Source organism: Camarhynchus parvulus, chromosome Z (assembly GCF_901933205.1).
Source record: "Camarhynchus parvulus chromosome Z, STF_HiC, whole genome shotgun sequence".
In the NCBI taxonomy this organism is placed as follows: Eukaryota; Metazoa; Chordata; class Aves; order Passeriformes; family Thraupidae; genus Camarhynchus; species Camarhynchus parvulus.
Genome location: NC_044601.1, coordinates 25130475 through 25151271, shown reverse-complemented (window position 1 = coordinate 25151271; position 20797 = coordinate 25130475). Strand labels below are relative to the sequence as shown.

The window sequence follows — 20797 nt, the reverse complement described above, 5'->3', positions numbered from 1 at the left end:
CAGGATTATGTTTTAGTATGGAATAAAAAGATTAATCAGTCGTTGAACTCCATGTACAAAAATTTAGCATGTGACAACATAGAATAAAACTAAGCAAATTTAAAAAAACAAATCAGGAAATGTCATAAACTAATGAAAGAATTAAAGTACCATGGTATAAGGAGGAGCTTTCCTTCTCCAAAGGAAGATCAATCCTCACTGAAATAAAGATAAATAAGTAAACAAAAAACTGACAACAAATACTTCTAGAAGTATTAGAGCAATTCCTTTAAGCTGGTATGAACTAAAGCATGGTCTTTTAAGACTTCAGAATCTGTTAATTTTCTGTGAAAAATTTTTACCAATAGTGAAAACACTATGAAAGCCTGATCACATAAACCTTTTTCTGGACTCATGCCTTTCCTGATGAAAAAATAATAGAAAAAAGCACCACTTTTTGTCAGATAAGTATCTCTGAATTTTTCTCGCTCAGAAAGTTATAGACTGAAGCTGGTTAACTCACATCAGTTAATATCCAAATATTGAGGCTTGGGCATGATATTGGAGAATGATCTGTGAGCATAACTTCATAGTATATTAATCCCATAGGTCACCTTGAACTATGACAATATGGCACTGAAGTTTAGATAGACAGAGATCAATGACCATTCATTTTTAATGCTAAAATTCTGAAACCACTCTATCAAATTTTACTATGCAACAACCATCTATCACTGAGATATGCAAAGAATACCCAATTGTCTCTGCATTCACTTAGAGGTTATAAAGCCCACTGTTTCTATTGCATGATCTAACAGTGACTCCATATGAAACAATAAAAAATTAGATGCCAAAAATAAGACAGAAATAGAAAATAAATTTACTGTTAAAGAGATACGACATATTTTTAAAGGTTTCTTTCTTACTTGAAAGACAAGAAAACCTTTTATTTTCTACATACCATTTACAGAGATTTAACTATATACCATATTAATGCTCTCAGTTTTTATTCCAATGTACTGTTAAATTACCCATGTAATTACCCCAAGAGAAATCATGATAGTTATTTTACTGACTATATTTATTGACTGATATAATTTCATTAATACTTTTGTGGGAAGAGTTTGGTAGTACTTAAATTCAGCTATCACGCTTTTTATTAGTACAATTAAAAGGATAATTTCTGTATTATTTTAGAGGGTGGGTCTTTTTACAGAGATGTTTAATTGCTGGGTTAAAGCAACAACAGAAAGCTAATGAGAAAAAATTTAGGCAATAATTTATGGTCAAACATGAAACAAAACTAAAATTGTCCCTGATTCCAATAATGAAATCTCTTTAAAATGCAAAAAATGGTTGTTAAATAACAACAGTTCTTTCTAAAATGACAACATGATAGCTGTATATGCCTTAAGCCCTCCAATAACAAGCAGTAGCACCACATTTGAGTAAACAGAAAAAGTCTGTTACAAATATAACTTAAAGAGATGCATATTCAAATATCTGCTTACAGAACCTTGTAAAGGCAAAGCAGTTATAACTTTTGATATACCAATAATATAAGACCTTATTGCTGCAATAAATGCACCACCATTTTTTCCTCATCTTTTGTGTGCACTACAGTGTTTACTGATTCAGCAGGCACTATACTTACACACAGTTCAATTTACTTAAATTCAATAACACCAAAATAACTTTGCAACTGGCAATCCTGGAAATCAAAAAAAAAAGTGAGTGAAGAATGTGGATTGCAAATTAAAATCTATTTCTAGATATGAAGACCAAAAGTAAGACAGATGTTCTAAAGAGGGAGACAGAAAATCAGACTATGGCTATTAAGAAATTACTCATCTCAGATGACAGTGGGAAACTGTTCTCATCTGCCTCAGATTTTAGAGAGTAATTTTTATTATACTGAACATTTATTTTTGGAAAAAATGTGAAAACTGGGGAGACCAAGGAATTAGCAAATACAAAAATTCTAACAAATTCATACACTCTGACAGAGTAAAATTAATTTTTATCCATGGGGAATATATCAATTTAAAGATAATCTGAGGGAAAAAAAATTGATGAGGAAGTATAAGACTTCTGACTAGACTCTCCTTCATTCCAGGGATGCAGAAAGTTCAAGGAAGCATGATGTGGAAAAATTGTATGGCGATTTCATTCTTTGGCTTCTTATTGTGGGTTTTTCTCATCAGTGCAGGTGAAAAATTTAGTGCAGGTTGATTAACTAATAAAATCTTCTAAGTAATTTCACTTTAAACATTTTATGACTGTCTACATTGCAGCACTACAGCATGACTGAATCTTAGTTCAGATGATTTTTGTAGTAGGGGAAAGTATTGGAAAATCATGAAGAAAATAGCCAGTCATTTATATGCAGAAAATCCCTGTATTAATTTTTTTCAGTCAAAACTTCCATGAGCAATTTCTGTGTACAGAAATTTATAATATTAAAACTCTTTACATTAATCATTGCAATCAAAACTGTGTTTCCATTTAAATGACTATGTTGTATTAAAATGAACAAAGGGTGAAAACAGTGTCAGCATTTACTTTTGTTTCCTAAACTAAATAGTATTGCTTGGAAAACAAACAAATATTTTTCTTTAAAACAAAGGAAATCAATAATGAAAACATGAAAAGAGTTGTGTTTTTCAAGTAAAATGGAAAGACAAAAGTTTAAGAATGTTTGTAGATGTGCCTTGTTTAACAGTTTTTTGTGTTGGATGTGACTTTCACAGTCTGTTGGCTGTTGCAGGAAAGACATCACATCTGTGACTTGGCTGTTGATTAATGAGTCTTTCAATTCCCTGCTACCATCTGAAGAAGGGCTGTGGCATTTCTAAGCTTCACTGGTTTACTCGCCTTCAGCTGTAGTCCTACCAAGGTATCTTCCATAAAGAAAATCACACCTGGTTAAGGCTAATGAAAACCTTAATATGTCATTTTCTAGACAAGTCAAAAAGCATGTAAAACTAGACAAAAGATGTATTCAAGCAACATGAATGCAGTTTTGTCATAACCTGTCAATCTAAAGACTAACATGAAAAAGCTTTCTTCAATGACATTTTACAGTGTCAACTATCAGAATGAAAATTCTTAATTCCCTCTTTGGTATATGAGGCAGTATGCACAACAGTTTCCCACTCTTCTCAAAGACTAAATTTTGTTTTTAGACCCTAGAAAGAAGTTAAGAGGGGAAGAAAAATCCCAATCAAAAAGTTTTTCTGGGTCGAATCATCAGTCAGCATCAGAAACGCCTAAATCACTGTGTATAGGCAGATTTTTAACTTACTACTTCCTTCACCAACATTGCTGTATCTGCATCGTGACTGTAAAACTTCCAAGGTCAGTTTGACAATAACAACTCAACTTAGGGAAGAAGCAATAAGACCTCTAGGACTTGTCATCCTTTCTTAAGCAGTGCCAACCTGGCAAGACAGAGGAAGTACATTCAGGAAAGCCATGAGAGAAGTCAATAACTTTGGGAAAGCCATAGCTCTAAGAGACAACAGTTACAGCTGCAAAGGTCTGGGATCCACACTGTGGCCACCACCACTGTATGCTTTGTCCTGACCTTGAAATATTCACTGTTGCAACAACAAAGCTTTGTTGTTGCAACAGTGAACATTTCAAGGTCAGGACAAAGCATACAGTCTTCCCCATCCCCTTCAGGGAAAAACTAATGGGACTACCACTTCCTAAAATGAATGCAAGGTTATTCAAATTAGATAACCATTAAAGCCTCACTAAAGCTGAGTCACCTCCCCTTTGCTGCCACAAAGGAACTGAGGATAGCAACAGCCACCACAGATCAGCTAATATGTGATAGCTTTGTATCTTAAATTTAGTCAAAAATCTAGGTTCTGCTCTTTAATTTGATACAGCCCAATTTTTCAGCATAGAAGAAAGCTTAAAAGTGACTTGCATGACCAGATTTTCCATTTGTTTAACTCTGATATTAATACTTCCCCCTCTACCTTACAGGGGACTTGCATGTCTCAGCTCATTACAGCTTACAAAGAAATTGAGATCCCTGTATGGAAATTGAATTACTCTACATTACTAAAACTTTGATGAAAAATCCCTTATCTAAAAGCAGCAAAAGGATGAAACAATGCCTTGATGGACAAGACCGATTTTTAGCTTGTCAGCTTGTGTCCTGCAGCCTCTTCCCTCGCAGGTGTAGCAAGAAAGTCTATAGATAAGATGAGAAGCTAAGCCACTGTGTACAATCAGGGAAGTCAGTACTTTGAATGCAATAATTCACATTTATACATTTAGCAATTATACATTACACTTACATTACACTTACAATTGCTATATAACTATGTATCTACAAAGAATGGAAATTTGGATCAATAGGAGTCTGAAAGAGGAAAGAGAAAATAGATAAGAAAAATGAACATGAGTATCTCCACTTAAGAATCCCTAGTGAGAACAGGATTTGAGACAGAGTTGAAAGGAGGGCAAATTATTTACAGATGAAAGGAAATATCTGTTTTTAAGAAAAGCCACCGAAGTCACAGGATAGCAATCACCAGGTTAATTATACAGTGATAAAACAGTGAAGTGCCACACTTCCAAGTGATGATTTATAGAACACAAGTACCTAGTTATGAAGAAAAGATACATACCTTTAAAGGAACCAATGAATCCTAACAATAAATACACAAATGTATTATTAACACAATACATCGAATATGCCTAGCAGTATTCCCATCAAAGCCATCCTGGTTCCGGGCAGGACAGAGTTAATTTTTGCACTAGACAGGAAGGGGCATGGCTGAGACCTGGAGGTTACTCTATACCCTCTCATGTAGTTTTCTGGGGATGGGGAAAGAGTTTTCTTCGGAGCCAGTGGGGTGGAGGGAGCAGTTGGGTATTATCTCTTGTCAAGGGGTTTCCATGTGAATTGCTTGCCTCTTTCTTGTACCCTCTGTTGTTAGTATTGTTGCTGTTACTACTTGTTTTCTTCATTCAGTGTTGTTTCCAGTAAATTACTCTTGTTTCAACCCATGATGTTTATGTTTTGTGCCTCCAATTCTCCTCTCCACAGCACCACAGGAGGGGAGGGAAGGGGGAAAGGAGTAAGCAGTAGTTCAGTGGTTTGGAGAGTCTCAGCAGGAGCACTACATTGTGGAATACCATTCCTAAACCAAGACAAAAGCAAATCAAAGGATATAAAAATGCAGACAAATGTGATCTAATTTAAATGGGGAACCAAGATAGTGTGAGACATTATTAGAAGAAAGAAGTTTGGATCACATGTCTATGCCCTAGCCAACACGCTCAGCTTACCACACTTTTGAATGCAAAAAGATGTACCAGTTTTCTTCTTAAAATACTTTCTTCTTTTCATTCATTTTATTTTCACTTTTTCTAGAAGGCAGGTTTGTGTATTAAAAAAAGCACCTAATTAGCATGAAACCTTATTTAAGTAATTTTATACTTGTTAATTAAAGGAGAGCTGGTAAGTACATGCTTTTGTATTGCAAGGCTAGCAAAGGCCTCATCATAAAAGACTCCCAAGTATTAAAAAGTAGATCATATTAAGTGAGGTTAAAAGGGATATGGCAATCCTTATGTTTTTAGCACTTTCTGTTGGAGACTGTCATCAGAGAGGTTTTTTTTTCCGTATTATTCATCAATATATCGGCACAAGAGAGAAACTGATAACAATCAGAAAAGTGTATTGCATATGGGGGGCCTCATCTTTAACCTCATTTACTTGTGAAATTCATGCTGTAACTGTATACATGATAGGGGCTTGAGTGGCAGTCAAACAGTGTGTACTACTGTTCCCTTTTGCTTACTGATGTATGTTCTGCCACCAATGCTTTAGAAGTGCCAGGCAAGGAACTAAGCCTACTTCTGACAGATTTTTTAAAGTCACATTATGGTTTGATTAGCTATGTCAGAAGAGGATAAGCAGACAAAGGATAATCCTTGTGATGACAGATGTGACATACCTTGTTATTGACCAACTCATCTATGGAACAGGATCCTTGCTTACCCAGAAAGGTCAAAGTGAGATTTTCCACAAAATCCCATTGGCTTTTATTTGGTACATCCAGCACTAGGGTCTAAGCCTGACTTTGCGATTAACCAAAAGATGTACAATAATGGATTAATACCTTTCACCTGCTTCTTTTGATACAGGAGCAATGAGATACTGCCTTTCATAGCCTCCCACGCTCTTTAGAAAGTCTGTTATAATATGCATTATAAGGGCATCATTTATAGTAACACCAAGCAGGCGATGATTACTGCAATATTAATGGCATCCTAGCTCTTCACCAACCATCATTAATAGTTGACTTGTAACTGTAGCAACAGTATGAATTTCCAACATCCAGCAAATTTGGATACCAAAGATCTGGAAGCATCTGCAGTTTAGAAGACAGATTAACATACCTAGAAGTACACTAGATATAAGACTGCTGTCCTCTGCCATGCAGATAACCTCTCTGCCTTGGCATTGTGTCAGTAACTGCTCTTCCATCATTTGTTTCTTCCACAAACAAAATTGTTAGAGAACTTCCCACCTTTTAATACCCTGGAGGTTTTTTTCACTCATTTCTCAGATTTAGACTTTTGTAAAGTTTTATAAAAAATCTTTGGCAGACAACAAAACACATGCAGTTTGTTGGCATTCTTTTCAGTTTCAAAATGACATAATAAACTTTTCCACACGTTGATAAACTAGATTTTAAAAGTGCGTTTTCTGGATATCTAGATAATCAACAACACAATGAATATAAACATTTTCTATAAATAGTTCACCATATGCCTATCATTCTCAACAGATGGTGTCTGTGTATTCACTAGAATATACAAGAGCTATGCAAATTTTGCCCTGTAATCATTCAAAATTCTAAACAAGATTTTCTTACTTCAGTTTTATTAAGCTTAATCAAAGTCAAAACACGTAATTTTATCCCTTAGCTCTAATATGGGGAAAAGACGCCACAACTGTATAAACAAATCAATTTGCAAAAGGCAGTACAGTTGAAAGGATTTTAATAAAGAAACACTAGATACAAGGTTTTCTCAATCCTAGGACAGTACTCTGCTAACGATAGTTTTTACGTAACCAAAAAGCAGATCCACCTGTAAACAGTCCAGTAGTTCATCAACAAGAATGCAGTCTGGACTATGTTATGAAAAAATCTGTAGTCCAAGGGATCTGAAAGTCTGTATCTATTTTGCCGCAAACCAAGCAGGTGATGACTACTGCAGTATTAATGGCATCCTAGCTCTTCACCAACCATCATTAATAGTTGACTTGTAGCTGTAGCAACAGAGCCTACTAGAAAGCCTATGGATTTTATCCAATTTTAGTAAAAAACAAACTTACTCAATTTTTTACGGTTTCCTGAAAGCAAATATATAAATATCTCCATGTTTTCGTCTTTCAGAAGTTCAGAATCTTTATCAACACATGACCAAATGTTGACTAGATACTTGGCTATCTTGTTCCAACTTAAAACTATTTAAGCTCATATCACTGTATAAAGATTTTCTGGAAAGTTCTTCTTGAGCTACTCTGGCTTGTCTGTTGGAAATCAAATTCTAATTCTCAGTTTAGACATTTTTATAGCATTTCTTATCCACTTGAACAAATATTAGTTTTAATTTCTATAGTTTTTCAAACTTGTTACTATTTCTCACCTGACACACTTATGTAAAAGTAACACATTCCCATTCCTCTCTTAGTTATTAAGTTGTTAAGCTTTCTGTTCTGAAGGTCCTGACTGTTGTTGGCTTTGCCAGTCATGAGTTCTTCTCTATTTCTATAGCTCCCAGTGTGCTCCTGTAGCAGGATCTACATCATTCCAACTAAATCACTACTTGTCCCTGCACAGACACCAGCTCTTAGTGAAACCTCCCTAAGTGCAGAGGAGGGAATCCCAGCCATTCCTCTTCAGAAGTGCAAATAACTGCAATACTGAATAATGGCTTCACATGTTACAAAAATGTCTCTTTTTTTCCTCCTCTTTATAGTGACAGGAATATCTTTACATTATCGTAAGGTATTCAGTGCACCTGAAAGTCCTGCACAACTGCAGATGGCAGGTCACATCTCAAAGCCCTGCAAAATAATAATATCTTCTAACCATGTACAAATTGCCAAGATATTCCTCTGAAAATTAATGGTCATAAATTTAACTTTTATATAAAGGAGAGTACATAAACAAGAAGAATAATGCATCGTAGTGTGCTCTGGAATTGTGCCTCAGTGTTGACAACACACGAGCTTTTTGCCTACTGCTTAGCACTTCTTGATGATTTTCAACACACTGATTTGGCCAGACAATAACAACTGTAACTTTATAAGCAGGACACTAAGTATAAGTCGAGATATGGGTAATTAAACAACAATTGCTCTTCTTGCTTTAATATATGTATTAGAGGTAAGGAACCCCTTTTGTTATTGGAGCAGCTAAGGATGAACAAATGACAAGTGAGTTCAAGACTTGAAAAGGCGTATATGTGTAGGATATTTTTCAAAACTTGTGTAAATCAAGTTCATAGGTTAGTTGAATGTTAATGGTCTTATTGCTAAAAGATACTGTTTCAAGTATAACTGAGAAATACATTTTAACTTTTATTCTTCCAGTTCGAACTATATACACAATATATATAAATACGTATTATTTATTTTTGAGTAAATTAAAATCAGATGGGTTGAAATTTGTTAAATTGAATGGCCTTAGAGCTTGCTAAATTGATGTTTTGTCAAACGCTTTTTATCGATTCAATGTTGCTTTTAACTTTAGAAAAAGTTCCCTGATTTTCTCAAGTTTGCCAATTAAGTTTTTACTGTTTTGACTCTTGAGGAGTATCTTGTTGGTATTCCTCCCCTGCATCTAACTCAGGGTACATACATAAATCCCTGTAAGCCCCTTTCAGGGATTCAGTGAGAGGATTCTGGGGCCTTACAACCACCACATCTTTAATTTGAAAAATTTCCTGGACTCTTTTACTTTGAGGATCATAGGAATGCATGGATTAGATTCCCATCATTGTGTGAAGCCAGCAATGAGTAGTAGACAACAATTCATTTCCTTTTTAACCAGTCCTAAAAGTATTTTACTTTCCCCTAACCACCAACCAATTAATTTGCCTAACACTTGCTGGCTCTGGGACAATGCTCTCATAACACCCTCTCACCTAACTCAGTCATTAACTAGGTTAGGGGAGCATTTCCCTTGTAAATGAGTCCCCTAAGCATTTTCACTTTTTTTTTTCTCAAAAGAAAGACTGTGCTTTTTAAACTTCATATGCAACTGACAGTATTTTTTCTTGAAATATGAAAATAAGTAAATAAATATCATTCTAACATCACTGTGAACTGGTGAAAATATTTCTGCCTGCACAGACATAACTATTCAGGGAAAGCTTTAGCATGTGTCAAAGGAAAGAGTAATTTAAATATTATGGTGCTCCACTTTATCAACTGATGGTTCTGAAACAGCTCAAGTACTGCCCGTGGTTTTGTTTAACTCATCTCGGGAGGGAAACAGTAGAATAGGTCCACCATAAATGGGAGGTCAAAATAATCACACACTCATTCAGCTTGAACATTAAGTCTTGAGCACAAGTAAGGCTGATTTATGCAGTTCTAGGAAGGATGATGAAGAATCAACTAAAGATAGGGCTCACCTGAGTCTTGCTGCAAAGCTTGTTTGTGTAGCCACAAGAACAGCTAGAATTGTCCTAGTCAGCTGGAAAGTATGAGCAGACACACTCAAGCTATGATAAAAGTAAAGTCAGATAAAGACAAGGTGTGCTGTCAATGCTGGCTGCTATGGCAGATTCAGCTATTTTATTTTTTATGATCACAGTGGATCTAAATAATGCGCTGGTTTGCAGAGTGGGTGAAATAACAGATCCATGCTCTAATCATTAATTACTTGCATAATGTCACTTCTAGATGAGAATTTCCTTACCATGTAGAAGGGCAATGAATTAAGACATTTTCAAATTAGGAAAGATGACAACAATTAGGAAATTAATTACACTTTAAAAAATAGATTATATGACAAGGATGTGAGGTACAGAGAAGGAGAGAGGAGGCATACACATGATTTCTTTCTAACATCTATAAAGAGATCAGAAGAAAAACAAAATGTGTTTTAAGGGAACAGTGAATATGAAATGTCCACACAAAATATTTCCTGTGCAAATCACAGCAGCCCTCTGCTCCCTTTGGCTCATATTGATGACAATAACATGAAGTGAAGTTCAAGAACCAGTTTTAGTCTAAGAGCCTCTTTTAAAAGGACAATCTACTTCATTTTTAATGAAGGACATGAGGTAAAAATCAACAGGAGAACCATCAAAATAAAAAAAAATAGTACTGTATTTTCTCCGATATTTAACACAAAAAGTCTGCGAAGTTTCACATTCTGTCTGGTAACAGGTAACAAAGGACATCAAGAAGAGAACTGAATAACAAATTTTTGCTGGCATGATTTTTTGTGCAATTAAACTTTTGGGAAAGAACAATTTGAGTAGGGAAAGAAGTAGTCTTATCCGAATTTAGATGGAAGACTCAAAACAGACTAAAAGTATTTTATATATGAAATGAAGGAAGAATTGAATGTTTAAGACTAACTGCTAGTGATAAATTGAGAAAATGAGACAAGTCCCAAAACCTTTATGACATGCAAATTCACACACTTTTGAAATCATCACTCCAGTTTCTAGGTAGAGGAACAGTCTGTTCAAAAGTTGACTGGTAGGATCATATTAGGTATCAAAAGGAGGATTCAGAATTAAGAAGTGAATGTCTTAGTTCAGTGTGCAACATGTAAGTTTTCACAAATGACAAATATTAACAAAAACAAATAACAAACAAACAAACAAACCACACAACCCCCAAAAAAGAATTCCACCTAAATTTTTCTGAATTTAAGAAACTGCAGTTTCTGAATTAAGCAGTTACATTTTACAAGTGAAAAGGCAATAAAATATGAGGAAAAATTTTATTAATTGAAAACTATCCAGGAAACACTTTCTATTTCTAGCTACACTTGTCATGCCCCCAGATGAATTTAAGATCCTTTGCAACTTGAGCAAACATAGCCTAAATTCTGTGCTGAAATTTCCCTGAGCAGTATAGGTTTGCAAAAGTTACTAATTTTTTTCCAAAGCCTCATTTAAGGGCAATATCAACATATATTCATATAATCTGTCTCAGACAGAAAGAACAAATTATACACCTCAAAAGAGGAATTGAAAGACATCTGAGTATGGATCAAATACTGCAGAAAGAATGTTGCTACTTTTTAAAACTATGTATTTTAAAAGAAATGCAGAATTTGCTTTACAAATTTCACCACTAAAATCTTTGTGAATTCACTATTACAAAGTCAAAAATACAAAAGGAAAATGTGATGATTTGCCAAAATCCTGTTACCTGTGTGACAGCAGCACCTTGAAGGCCATCTGATTCAGTCCCAAGTGACCTGGCAGCAAGCTTGACCAATCCCAGTTCCATTCAGTAATGGCTGACTGTTGATACAAGGAAAGAAGCTAGCTAGTTATTAATCAGCATTAATAGGATCAGTACATTAAAGCCCCAGCTGCGATATACTGACAAAAGAGGGAGGTCTAGAATGAGGATTTAGAAAGGAGTTATCAATCATGTCCACAGAAGAAGGTTTTTATTGCAATAAAATGCCAATTAATTAATTAGGGACATAGCCACTGTTTATAAAAAAAACAAATCAGTTTTTTTAACCATTATTATTCCAACTGTTGACGGCATTCTGATCAACTACTTTGTCTGCAAGCTTTACTCTTTGTCCAAAATGCAAAATAGTTGGTAACTTTCTATGTAACAGCAATTTGTATTTTCTGCTGTCAGCAAAAAGTTATGTCATGAAAAATTTGGCATAGCTGGAATTCAAGAAGTAACTGTATCATAATTAGAGTAATTTAATGCTGTATTATAAACAGTATTAAATCTAGAAAATAGGAACAAGTATAACTCCATAGTGCTTATTTAATAAATAAAAGCAATCTACATCATCAGTGGGCAGACAAGAGACCATACACAACATTCTTATTTTTAAAAAACAGTAAATTCTGTTGCATAATGTTCCTTATCATTGTCAGCAATGGTCAAGTAGTGACTATAATCTTCTTGGGAGGAAATAAGTGCAAAGTTGTTGTCGTAACACTGAATCATCACTGAGTAGTAAAAAAAAAAGTTTAAGCAAGTCAAAACAATGAAAATAAACCCAAATAAAAAGTAAAGTAGAACTTGGAGTGCATATTTTTCTTCTTACAGATAGCACTTGGTTCCTCTGGGAGAGCAGAATCACTGCAATCCCTCCTATTCCTCCCATCTATATTTCATCACTTTCCTTCACCTTACCTAATTTACTCCCTATCCCCCACCTTTGCCATGCAAGTTAAAGTAAAGTTGAAAAACAAAGGTGAAATACAGAGTACGAAGGGGAAATAAGGGTAACCAGAAAAAACAAAATACTGAGAAAACAGAAAGCAAATGAATAAGAAAAGGTTCCTTGTCAGTGCTCTGGCATCTTTACAGGCACTGGAAATAATTTTCATTGGAAACCAGACACTCTGGTTATACTGATCACTGTTTTATAAATGGACAGTCCCACACCACTACATAAATGTACAATTTAATGGTAAAGGGAACTGAACTATTTAATAACATCATTAAACTTGGAAATAGAATCAGAGGAGACAATTATAGAATGATTGAGGTTTGAAGGGATCTGAAAGATCACCATGTTCCAACCTCTTGCTATGGGCATGGCACATCTTTCACTAGAGCAGATTTCTCAGAGCTCTGCCCAGCCTAGCCTGGAACACTTTAAACAGATGGGGCAACCACAGCCTCTCTAGGGAACCTGTTACACTGCCTCACCACCCTCACAGGAAATAATTTTTTTCTAATATCTAATCTAAAGCTACTCTCTGTTTGAATCCATTCCCCTTTGTCCCCTTTACATGTTCATGTAAATTGTCCTTCTCCATTTTTCTTGTAAGCTTCCTTCAAGTACTGCAAGGCTGCAATTAGGTCACACCGAAGCCATCTCTTTTCCAGGCCAAACAATTGCAATTCTCTTAGCCTTTCTTCACAGGAGAAGTGCTCCATCCCTCTAGTGATTTTGCTGTTCCTGCTCTGGACTGGCTCCAGCAGCTCCATGTCCTTCCTGTGCTGGGGACCCTAGAGCTGGATGCAGCACTGCAGGTGGGGTCTCACCAGAATGGAGTAGAGGAGCAGAATCAACTCCCTTTACCTGCTGGTCATGCTCCTTTTGATGCAGCCCATCAAACAGTTGGCTTCCTGGGCTGAATATGAGGAAGAACTTTACTGCCTGGCTGACTGAGCACTGGAACAGATTCCCCAGAGAGACTGTTGAGTCTTCCTCACTGGAGATACTCAAGAACCATCTGGACACAATTCTCTGCCCCTGTGCTCTAGGATAACCTTGCTTGAGCAGGGAGGTTGGACCAGATGACCCACTGTGGTCCTTTCCAACCTCGCCCATTCTGTGGTTCACTGACTCTTGATTGGAAGGTCCCTTTCAACTCAAGCTATTCTGTGATTCTCTTGATTCAAAGATTCTATAAAGCATGTTTCTCTGGAGTGAGAAGCCTTGAGCAGCCTTGTGGAATTGGTATTTGTCTCCTTTTTCAGGATATTAACACTTTTATTGCAACATGACAATGATTAAGCATTCATTAAAAAAATTAAGAAAAACAAGTATATTTATAGCAATATAACTGATGAAATAGACCAAAATAGTCAAAACTGGAGAGATTACACTGTATATAAGCAGGGCTGCACTGAAAAAGGATGCATTTCCACACAAGTCTGTAAAGTGAATTTGTGTCAGTGCAATACCACATGCTCCCAAATATTTGAATTGAATGCTGGAATCAAAAACGCTAATGACATATTAAGAATATATGAGAAACAAAGGCATAAGATTTTTTAAAGTATAAAAGTGGTATCAGAAACTAACTAGCATTTTGTGTAATGAATTGGTTATGGAGTGCTCCAGCATAGATTTAGGCAACTAGATCTCTTTTTTTAAACTGTTCCATTATAATGAAACTAAATTCTAATAAGAAAATTGTAATCCTTTACATATTATGAGTATGACTTAAAGAAAAACAGAAATTTATGCCTTTTTTTTGTGTGTGTGTGTGTGTGTGTTTTAACTTGCTTAGTCTCGCTGTTCTGTAAAATCTCTGTCTTTCTAAAGCATTCTCTACTTGACTGATCAACGTATCTGTGAAAGCCCCATGAGGAAGATTATAAATATGAACGTATGGTTCTCATATGATTTTTCAAAGGACTAAGACTAACCCTATGTACTATTGCACAGATGTAATAAAAGTTATTGCTATTATGGGCTTTCCCTCAGTATATTGAACACAGAAAGTGTAAGTAAATGTGAATTGCTCTTGCATGCAATAATTCCGATCAAGGAAGAGGCCAGTAATGGCTTTTTGAACATCATGATATTGTAGAGGGTACCCTCATTATACTCCCAAGAAATAATATAACTTTCTGCTTCATTAAATGTGAACTCACATAAATAAATCCATTCTCATACATTCAGTCTTTATCATTATCATGATCATAATAATACCAACAAGTAAAAATATACTATAACCAAGGTTTCAGATTTTCACAAACCTGATTGAATACTTTTGCATAAGATTGTCTGTACACCTGGAAAGGGTTGAAGACAGGCTGTTCTTCTCTGCCCTTCAGTGTCAAAGGCAGATATTGACTCGAGGTAACACCATCTTCAGAAGAATTCTCACAAGACAGCTGCTCCTTCAAATATTCCTTTAGGAAGAAAAAGCAACCACAGAATAGTACAGGCCACCTAGCTTTCTATGTGAAATTTGCCTACATTTCAAGCATAAGTTTGTAAGACAGAAGTTCCTTTTAATACAATGGCAAATTAAAAATCTCTTAAAAAATACAAACCTTTTTAACAATATCACCATTTTACAATGAACAAGAAATAACCTCGGAAAACATGTGCCCAGTTTTAGCAAAACAGAACAATCTAACCTATTCCTTTGAAATTCTTGTCAAATTATGCGTATGAGTTCTCATTTTTTTTTTATATATATATATATATACGCACTAGGTATATGTAGAAGTGAACAACAAATGTTTTTCATGACTTTTGAATTAAACTTTTTGGAAAACAGTCAACCATTGCTACATGACTATAAATCAATTCTTTGATTAACTTGTTGTAACCATGTTATTTAAACATAGGAAATAAATATTATCCCACTCTTGAAAGCTATTTTAAGCTGCTTAAACATTCAAGGACAAGAAGCTGTATGATTTGCATTGTAATTTTAGAAACTATACTGTAATAGATGCATTGTTATTTTGGACACCATCTTTTCTGTTTTCACTTCTTCTACTACTACGTAAATAAACCATCATTGCAGGCCAATAAAGTGTTTTGATTAAATAGAACCATTTTATGAAGAACTAGATAATGAAACATTTACACATCCATTTGCTGGATTAACGACTGTGATTAAACAGTTTATTGTTATTAAAATGAAGTCCATTACATGGAGAAGTACTCAAGGTGAGTCATTAGGATGGGTGGATGCAAATGCTCCTCTTATTTGCAGTAATGCTGAGGTGGAATAACAGGCAAACTACCTGCCAAGGCATCCTGTGCCTCTCAGTAGGTCTTTCTAAAAGAAGAATTTCATCATCTGTTTAAATTTACCCAATTATGGACTGACTTGAAAGGCACAAATTCAGTTTCAGGCCACACAGACTGTAGCTGTTTCTCCCTTGTGTTGGCACTAGCATATGTTGTGAAATCAGCCAGGAAAAAAAAGGTTTCATCCAGATAAACGAGCCACATGATTTCTAGTACTAGTACAAAGGGGGGGCCTACGAGTGGAAAAGCACAAGGGCAAGAGAAAGAGAAGGACTGTCTCTCTGCTGGTTGCAATCAAATGTCATGTACGACCAAGAGAATCACAAAATTGTCTTAGTGTACAGAAAAAATCCCCAACCAAGCAAAAGAAGAAAAACAAACTGAGCTTTTTTCTGCTTAAAACAATATCACAGAGCAACTGTGAAAACATACCCTCTTTTAGCTATTTTTACTCAGCTTTTCAAAAATATCTGGATTTTTATTTCCCAATTCATTTATTCATTCACTACTTTATGCCATAACAAATATTTCAGAGTCACAGTGAAGGAGGTTATTTAAAAGCTATTTCTGTACATCTACCAAATTTTCATAAATGTACTGCCTTCCATGTACACATTTTTACAAAATCTGTAGACTAAAGCAACCCAGCCCTCTGGATGTAACAGAGCCAGCAGAAGCAGATTGTGTTGCTTTTCAGAAGCAATACTGGAAATAGCTGTCCATGTGTTGCCAGATGAAGAACTATTTGCTCAGCTGGTGGGAAGACACAATGCTTATTTTGCAAAACCAGTAGTCCACAGAATGGCACTATACATATTCTGTAGGATCATGTTAAACACTAACAAAGTAATGAACCAGCCTGGGTCTGCCATCTCATCTCCCTTTCTGTAAAGCAACACTAGTTCACTGAACGGGTAACTTTGGGGTCTGGGACCACCAGAGACCACCAGAGGGACCCCCGGGACAGACGAACGCACGCGCTAAGTGGGGAGGGCATGTTATGGGGCTCCAGTAAATTATTATTATATGTATGGTTCGTTCTGGGAAAATCAATGAATATGTATGTAAAATACAGTATATAAAGCAGGAGCTTTTCTGTACTTGACATGCACAATTCTGGTGGAGATATCCCTGCAGCATCTGGCACTGTAATAAAGAATGCTTGCTCCTTAGTGTTACAGTGGTGTTAGGAGGGAGATTTTGATCAATTTTGCTAACACCTGCTTGCCAGGGTTCGAAAAATTCAAGTGGTATACAACTGACCTCAATAAAGATATTTTTCTGTCTTTAATAAAATACTGTGGATTTGCTTTTGATGAAGAGACTTATTCAACAATGGTAAATACATTACATTAAGATGCCCTTTAGTACAGTAAATATCATAGTCGCTGAAAGGGTCATGTTTCAAAAATGTGAAAATATGAAATCACATCTGTAAACATGTGAACTATATCCTCAGTACACTGACCGGGCATCAAACCAAGTATACAGAATATTATTGAGCCTGACAGCTCAGAAGAGCTATCTCTTTGGTTGCCATTACTAAAAAAATATTTTAAAAATTATAAATTTTTTTGGCAAACATACGAAGGGCTGAACATTGTTTGGAGTACTACAGTAACTGTTAAAAATGTTTATAAAAGCATATCTCTATTTTCAAATCCAGCTTCCAAGAACCCATATCCCTTTTCACCTGCTTTTCTAAGGAATATTACTAAGAACAACAATTTTCCGTCTCATCATTTTGTTTTTACACATGATTACCAAGCAGTGTAGCATAAAGATCTCTAAACATATTTTAAGAGCACAATCCCGTGACATTCCAAGGAGTCTTTAAACAAAAGAGTGGACCTTTGAATACACAATCAAATCTATTTCTTGGTAAGCAGGCACATAAAACATAATTTGGTTTTGAAAAATAATATTGAAAAGTCCATAATCATAATACCATGCTAAGCATTAAAATGTTTTGTAATGGTTTCAAAGGCATTTGAAAGTATTATAGTTAAATCCTTCTGTAACTCAAGCTGGTCAGGATCTCTCTTCTTCTTCTTCTTCTCTTTTAAAACAATTCAGTTTTGTCCACTGAGAAATGTTCTATTTTTAAGAAGGGTCTTACTAGCTGCAGAAATTCAAGGAGAGACACCTGGGATGTGGAAAGCCAGGCTGAAGTCCCTTTTCCCCCTAATTCTCTTAGCTTCATACCTCCTATTGGAGCTGCTCCACTTTGTATAAATAACCGAATACTCACAGGAGTCAGATCTTAGATCAGGGTCTCCAAAACCCAGGATGTGCATTTTATTCCTTCAGCTACAGTATCATTCTATTTTTAACCCTAAAAGTTACAGAATGCATTTTTACCACTATTTCTACAAGGCAAAACAACTCCAACAAGGGAAAAAGGAGTTACATGCTGATAGCTAATGGTATGGAGGTTTGGGGAATTAGTTCAGATGTGGGAGATGCAGATTTAATTCCCTGTATAAACCAGGAAGTATAAAGATTTGAGCCTGCATATGCTGTCCCCTAGGTAACTGTCCTAACTTCTGGACTATATGCTATTTTCGATGGTCTTTTCCACATCTCTTTGTACCTAAGAGTAATCCTGAATGTGCTCCAGGCGAGGAAGTCTTGTTTATGACAGTAATAATTTTCACTTCACTTCCTAAACCAGTTAATTGTTCAGGAAATTGAAACTTGAAAAGATTCTATACTGTACTAATGTAAGGTTGCCATCTCTGCATATATGCTTACATTGCTTCTGATGCTTCCAAAGGCAGATTCATAAAGGTTGTTTTTAAGCCTCTGCTTGGGAACTAAACATTTGGATCCTATTTTCAGAAGCACAGTTTGTGTACTAAGGTGCTCTCTATGTACAGAGACAGACATAACTCTCTAAGTCAGGGTTTTCTGCAAACAGGTCTTTCAGAAGAAAAATCCTGGCCTCTGCCTATATTTGCATTATTTTGTATTTTATTATAAACACTTCTGTACACTTGCAAGGGTCTTAAGGACCTGCTTATGCATTCAAGGAATTTAGTAATTAAAACTAAAACCAGAACTTTCTAAATTAAGTTGTGTTACCATACAACTTAAACAAACCTATGTTTATTTCAGCGAATAAAACCAAAATGCTTTTGGTAACTTGGGGCAATTTAGAACAGCCTTAGAAATAATGCAATTACTCCTTCACATTGTCAAAATTCCATGTGCAGCAAATAAATCTGAATTTGTATCTTCTAATTTTAAAAGCACTTTGGCTGAACAGAATTGTCTAAATTGAATAAGATTTCATTTACTTCCTCAGTACAGCCATAGGGGTTGCTTGTTTGTTTAAACCAAGATAGTTAATTAACCAAGTGTAATTTTACCTCTGTAACAGTCAATTCTTCTACAGCCTTCGTTAATTTTTTAATTTTGTCTTTTTTACTGTGCTCAGACTCCTAGAATGAATCTATGGTCTACAACATGAAACTGAAGGAAGTTTATGAGCCATACTACTGTCTAAGAACCTAAATAAAATCTACAGTGTTTTCTACAACATAGTCTTTTCTGTAGAAATGCACAAAAGCCTAAACTGAATGGATTCTATTAAAACACAATATAGGATTCTATATTGATTTAAAGAACTATTATCACCTCCTTGACTAACCCTTAGCTGCCAGCAGATGTTGCCCCAGGCCAGTACACACCTAATTGGTCTGTGGAAAGGCCGTTTCCCTACCTCATTGAGCCGGATGATGTGATAAATTTGCCTCAGGTACTCACTACCACCTGGTTTGTGGCAGATATCCAGGACCATCATGTTTATATTATGCTCAGAGAGTCCAAGTGCAATACCTCCTTCCTCTAATGTTGCATCTTTAACTGCGACTGAGGCACTAGAAGATAGAAAAGATACAGTCCTAAGTTAAATTGATAAAGAGCAAAATATTATTATCAGCTCAGCTAGAACTACATGTTCAAAAAAACCTGGAAGTACTTAGACATATGTTGCTCTACATATATCTCTCACATAATACGTGTTAAATAACAGTATTATACTAATTTTAATCACCTTAATTGGAAACATGAACAGATAAAACACTCCTTAAGAACAAAGAAGTAGCAAATATTTTCGTTTCCCCTAGAGAAGTATCTTTGGTACTAGAAATGGCATTTACATTTGATCTCCTGTGCATTTTTCTTTGCCTGTCACAGCATATATTAAAGCCTAATTAACATGTCAGAAAGGTAGCCATTACTTTAAGTATAGGTTAGAAGTTTTAAATTGAAGTAGTTTTATTTCCATTGCTATGTTGTTAACCATTTAAAAGGTCCGTATTTGCCACTTGTTGCATTTTTTTGCCCTATACCGTTCCTTGGGGCTTTTTTTGTATTTGTGTGGAACTTCTACCAATGAAAATCTGAAAGCGACATTCCCAAATGCCTCCAAAAATGTGCATTCAAAACTCTGATCATTGCCAGACTCTCTGCATGCAACTACAAGTTACTATCTTAGTACTGCAACTAATGAAGTCTAAGAAAGAAGTGGTACTAAAATTTTCCTCAAATACTAGAGCTGCAGCACAGGTATTTAACATATGTGTGTCAAGAACTCAAAAGATTAACAAGAATATATTGCCCTTTCTACAGACACGGTTGGATAATTTAAAATAAACCAAGGAAGCATTATCAATCAATTTAAAAATCAGTGTTGTAATTGTTAAGAAGTAAAACAAAAAACAAAATATCAAAAAAAAATTCCAAAAACCTGAAAACAAAACCACTGTGGTTGCAGTTTACTGTTTAAAGTGTGCCATGGTTACAAAGTCAGTCCTTCTGAAAGTTGCTGTTTGACCTACAGGCTCTCTGAAATGCTGCACAGCTGCTGGACATTAAAGCCGACATTGCTTCCACATGCAGTTTCAGAATGTCCTACAGAGCAAATAGTTTCAAAATATAAACTATAATTTTGTTCTTTGCTGAATGCAAGTAACTGATACTATATTATTATGTTGTACTTTACAGAAAAGCTTCAAAGAAATTGATCTTTAAATTAAAGCACATTTAAGGCTGATATTTGATGCCACATACAGATACAACCTGAATTTCTTGCC

The 20797-nt window shown here is 35.4% G+C and overlaps 1 protein-coding gene across 4 annotated transcripts in view; it reads right to left on the bottom strand.

Moving 5' to 3' along the window:
* Window positions 1–20797, bottom strand: part of KIAA0825 (KIAA0825 ortholog) — a 238460-nt gene that overhangs the window by 98871 nt on the left and 118792 nt on the right. For 2 of the 4 annotated variants that reach the window (XM_030968121.1, XM_030968120.1), the window contains 4 exons: window positions 19423–19579; window positions 14687–14842; window positions 11417–11511; window positions 3683–5141 (listed from right to left, as the gene is read on the bottom strand). In XM_030968121.1, the coding sequence (XP_030823981.1) occupies window positions 5000–5141; window positions 11417–11511; window positions 14687–14842; window positions 19423–19579 (550 nt within the window). In that variant the 3' untranslated portion in view covers window positions 3683–4999. Of the gene's footprint in view, window positions 1–3682; window positions 5142–11416; window positions 11512–14686; window positions 14843–19422; window positions 19580–20590; window positions 20616–20797 lie in introns of those variants that run through there. The other 2 variants (XM_030968119.1, XM_030968122.1) reach the window with 2 other exon arrangements.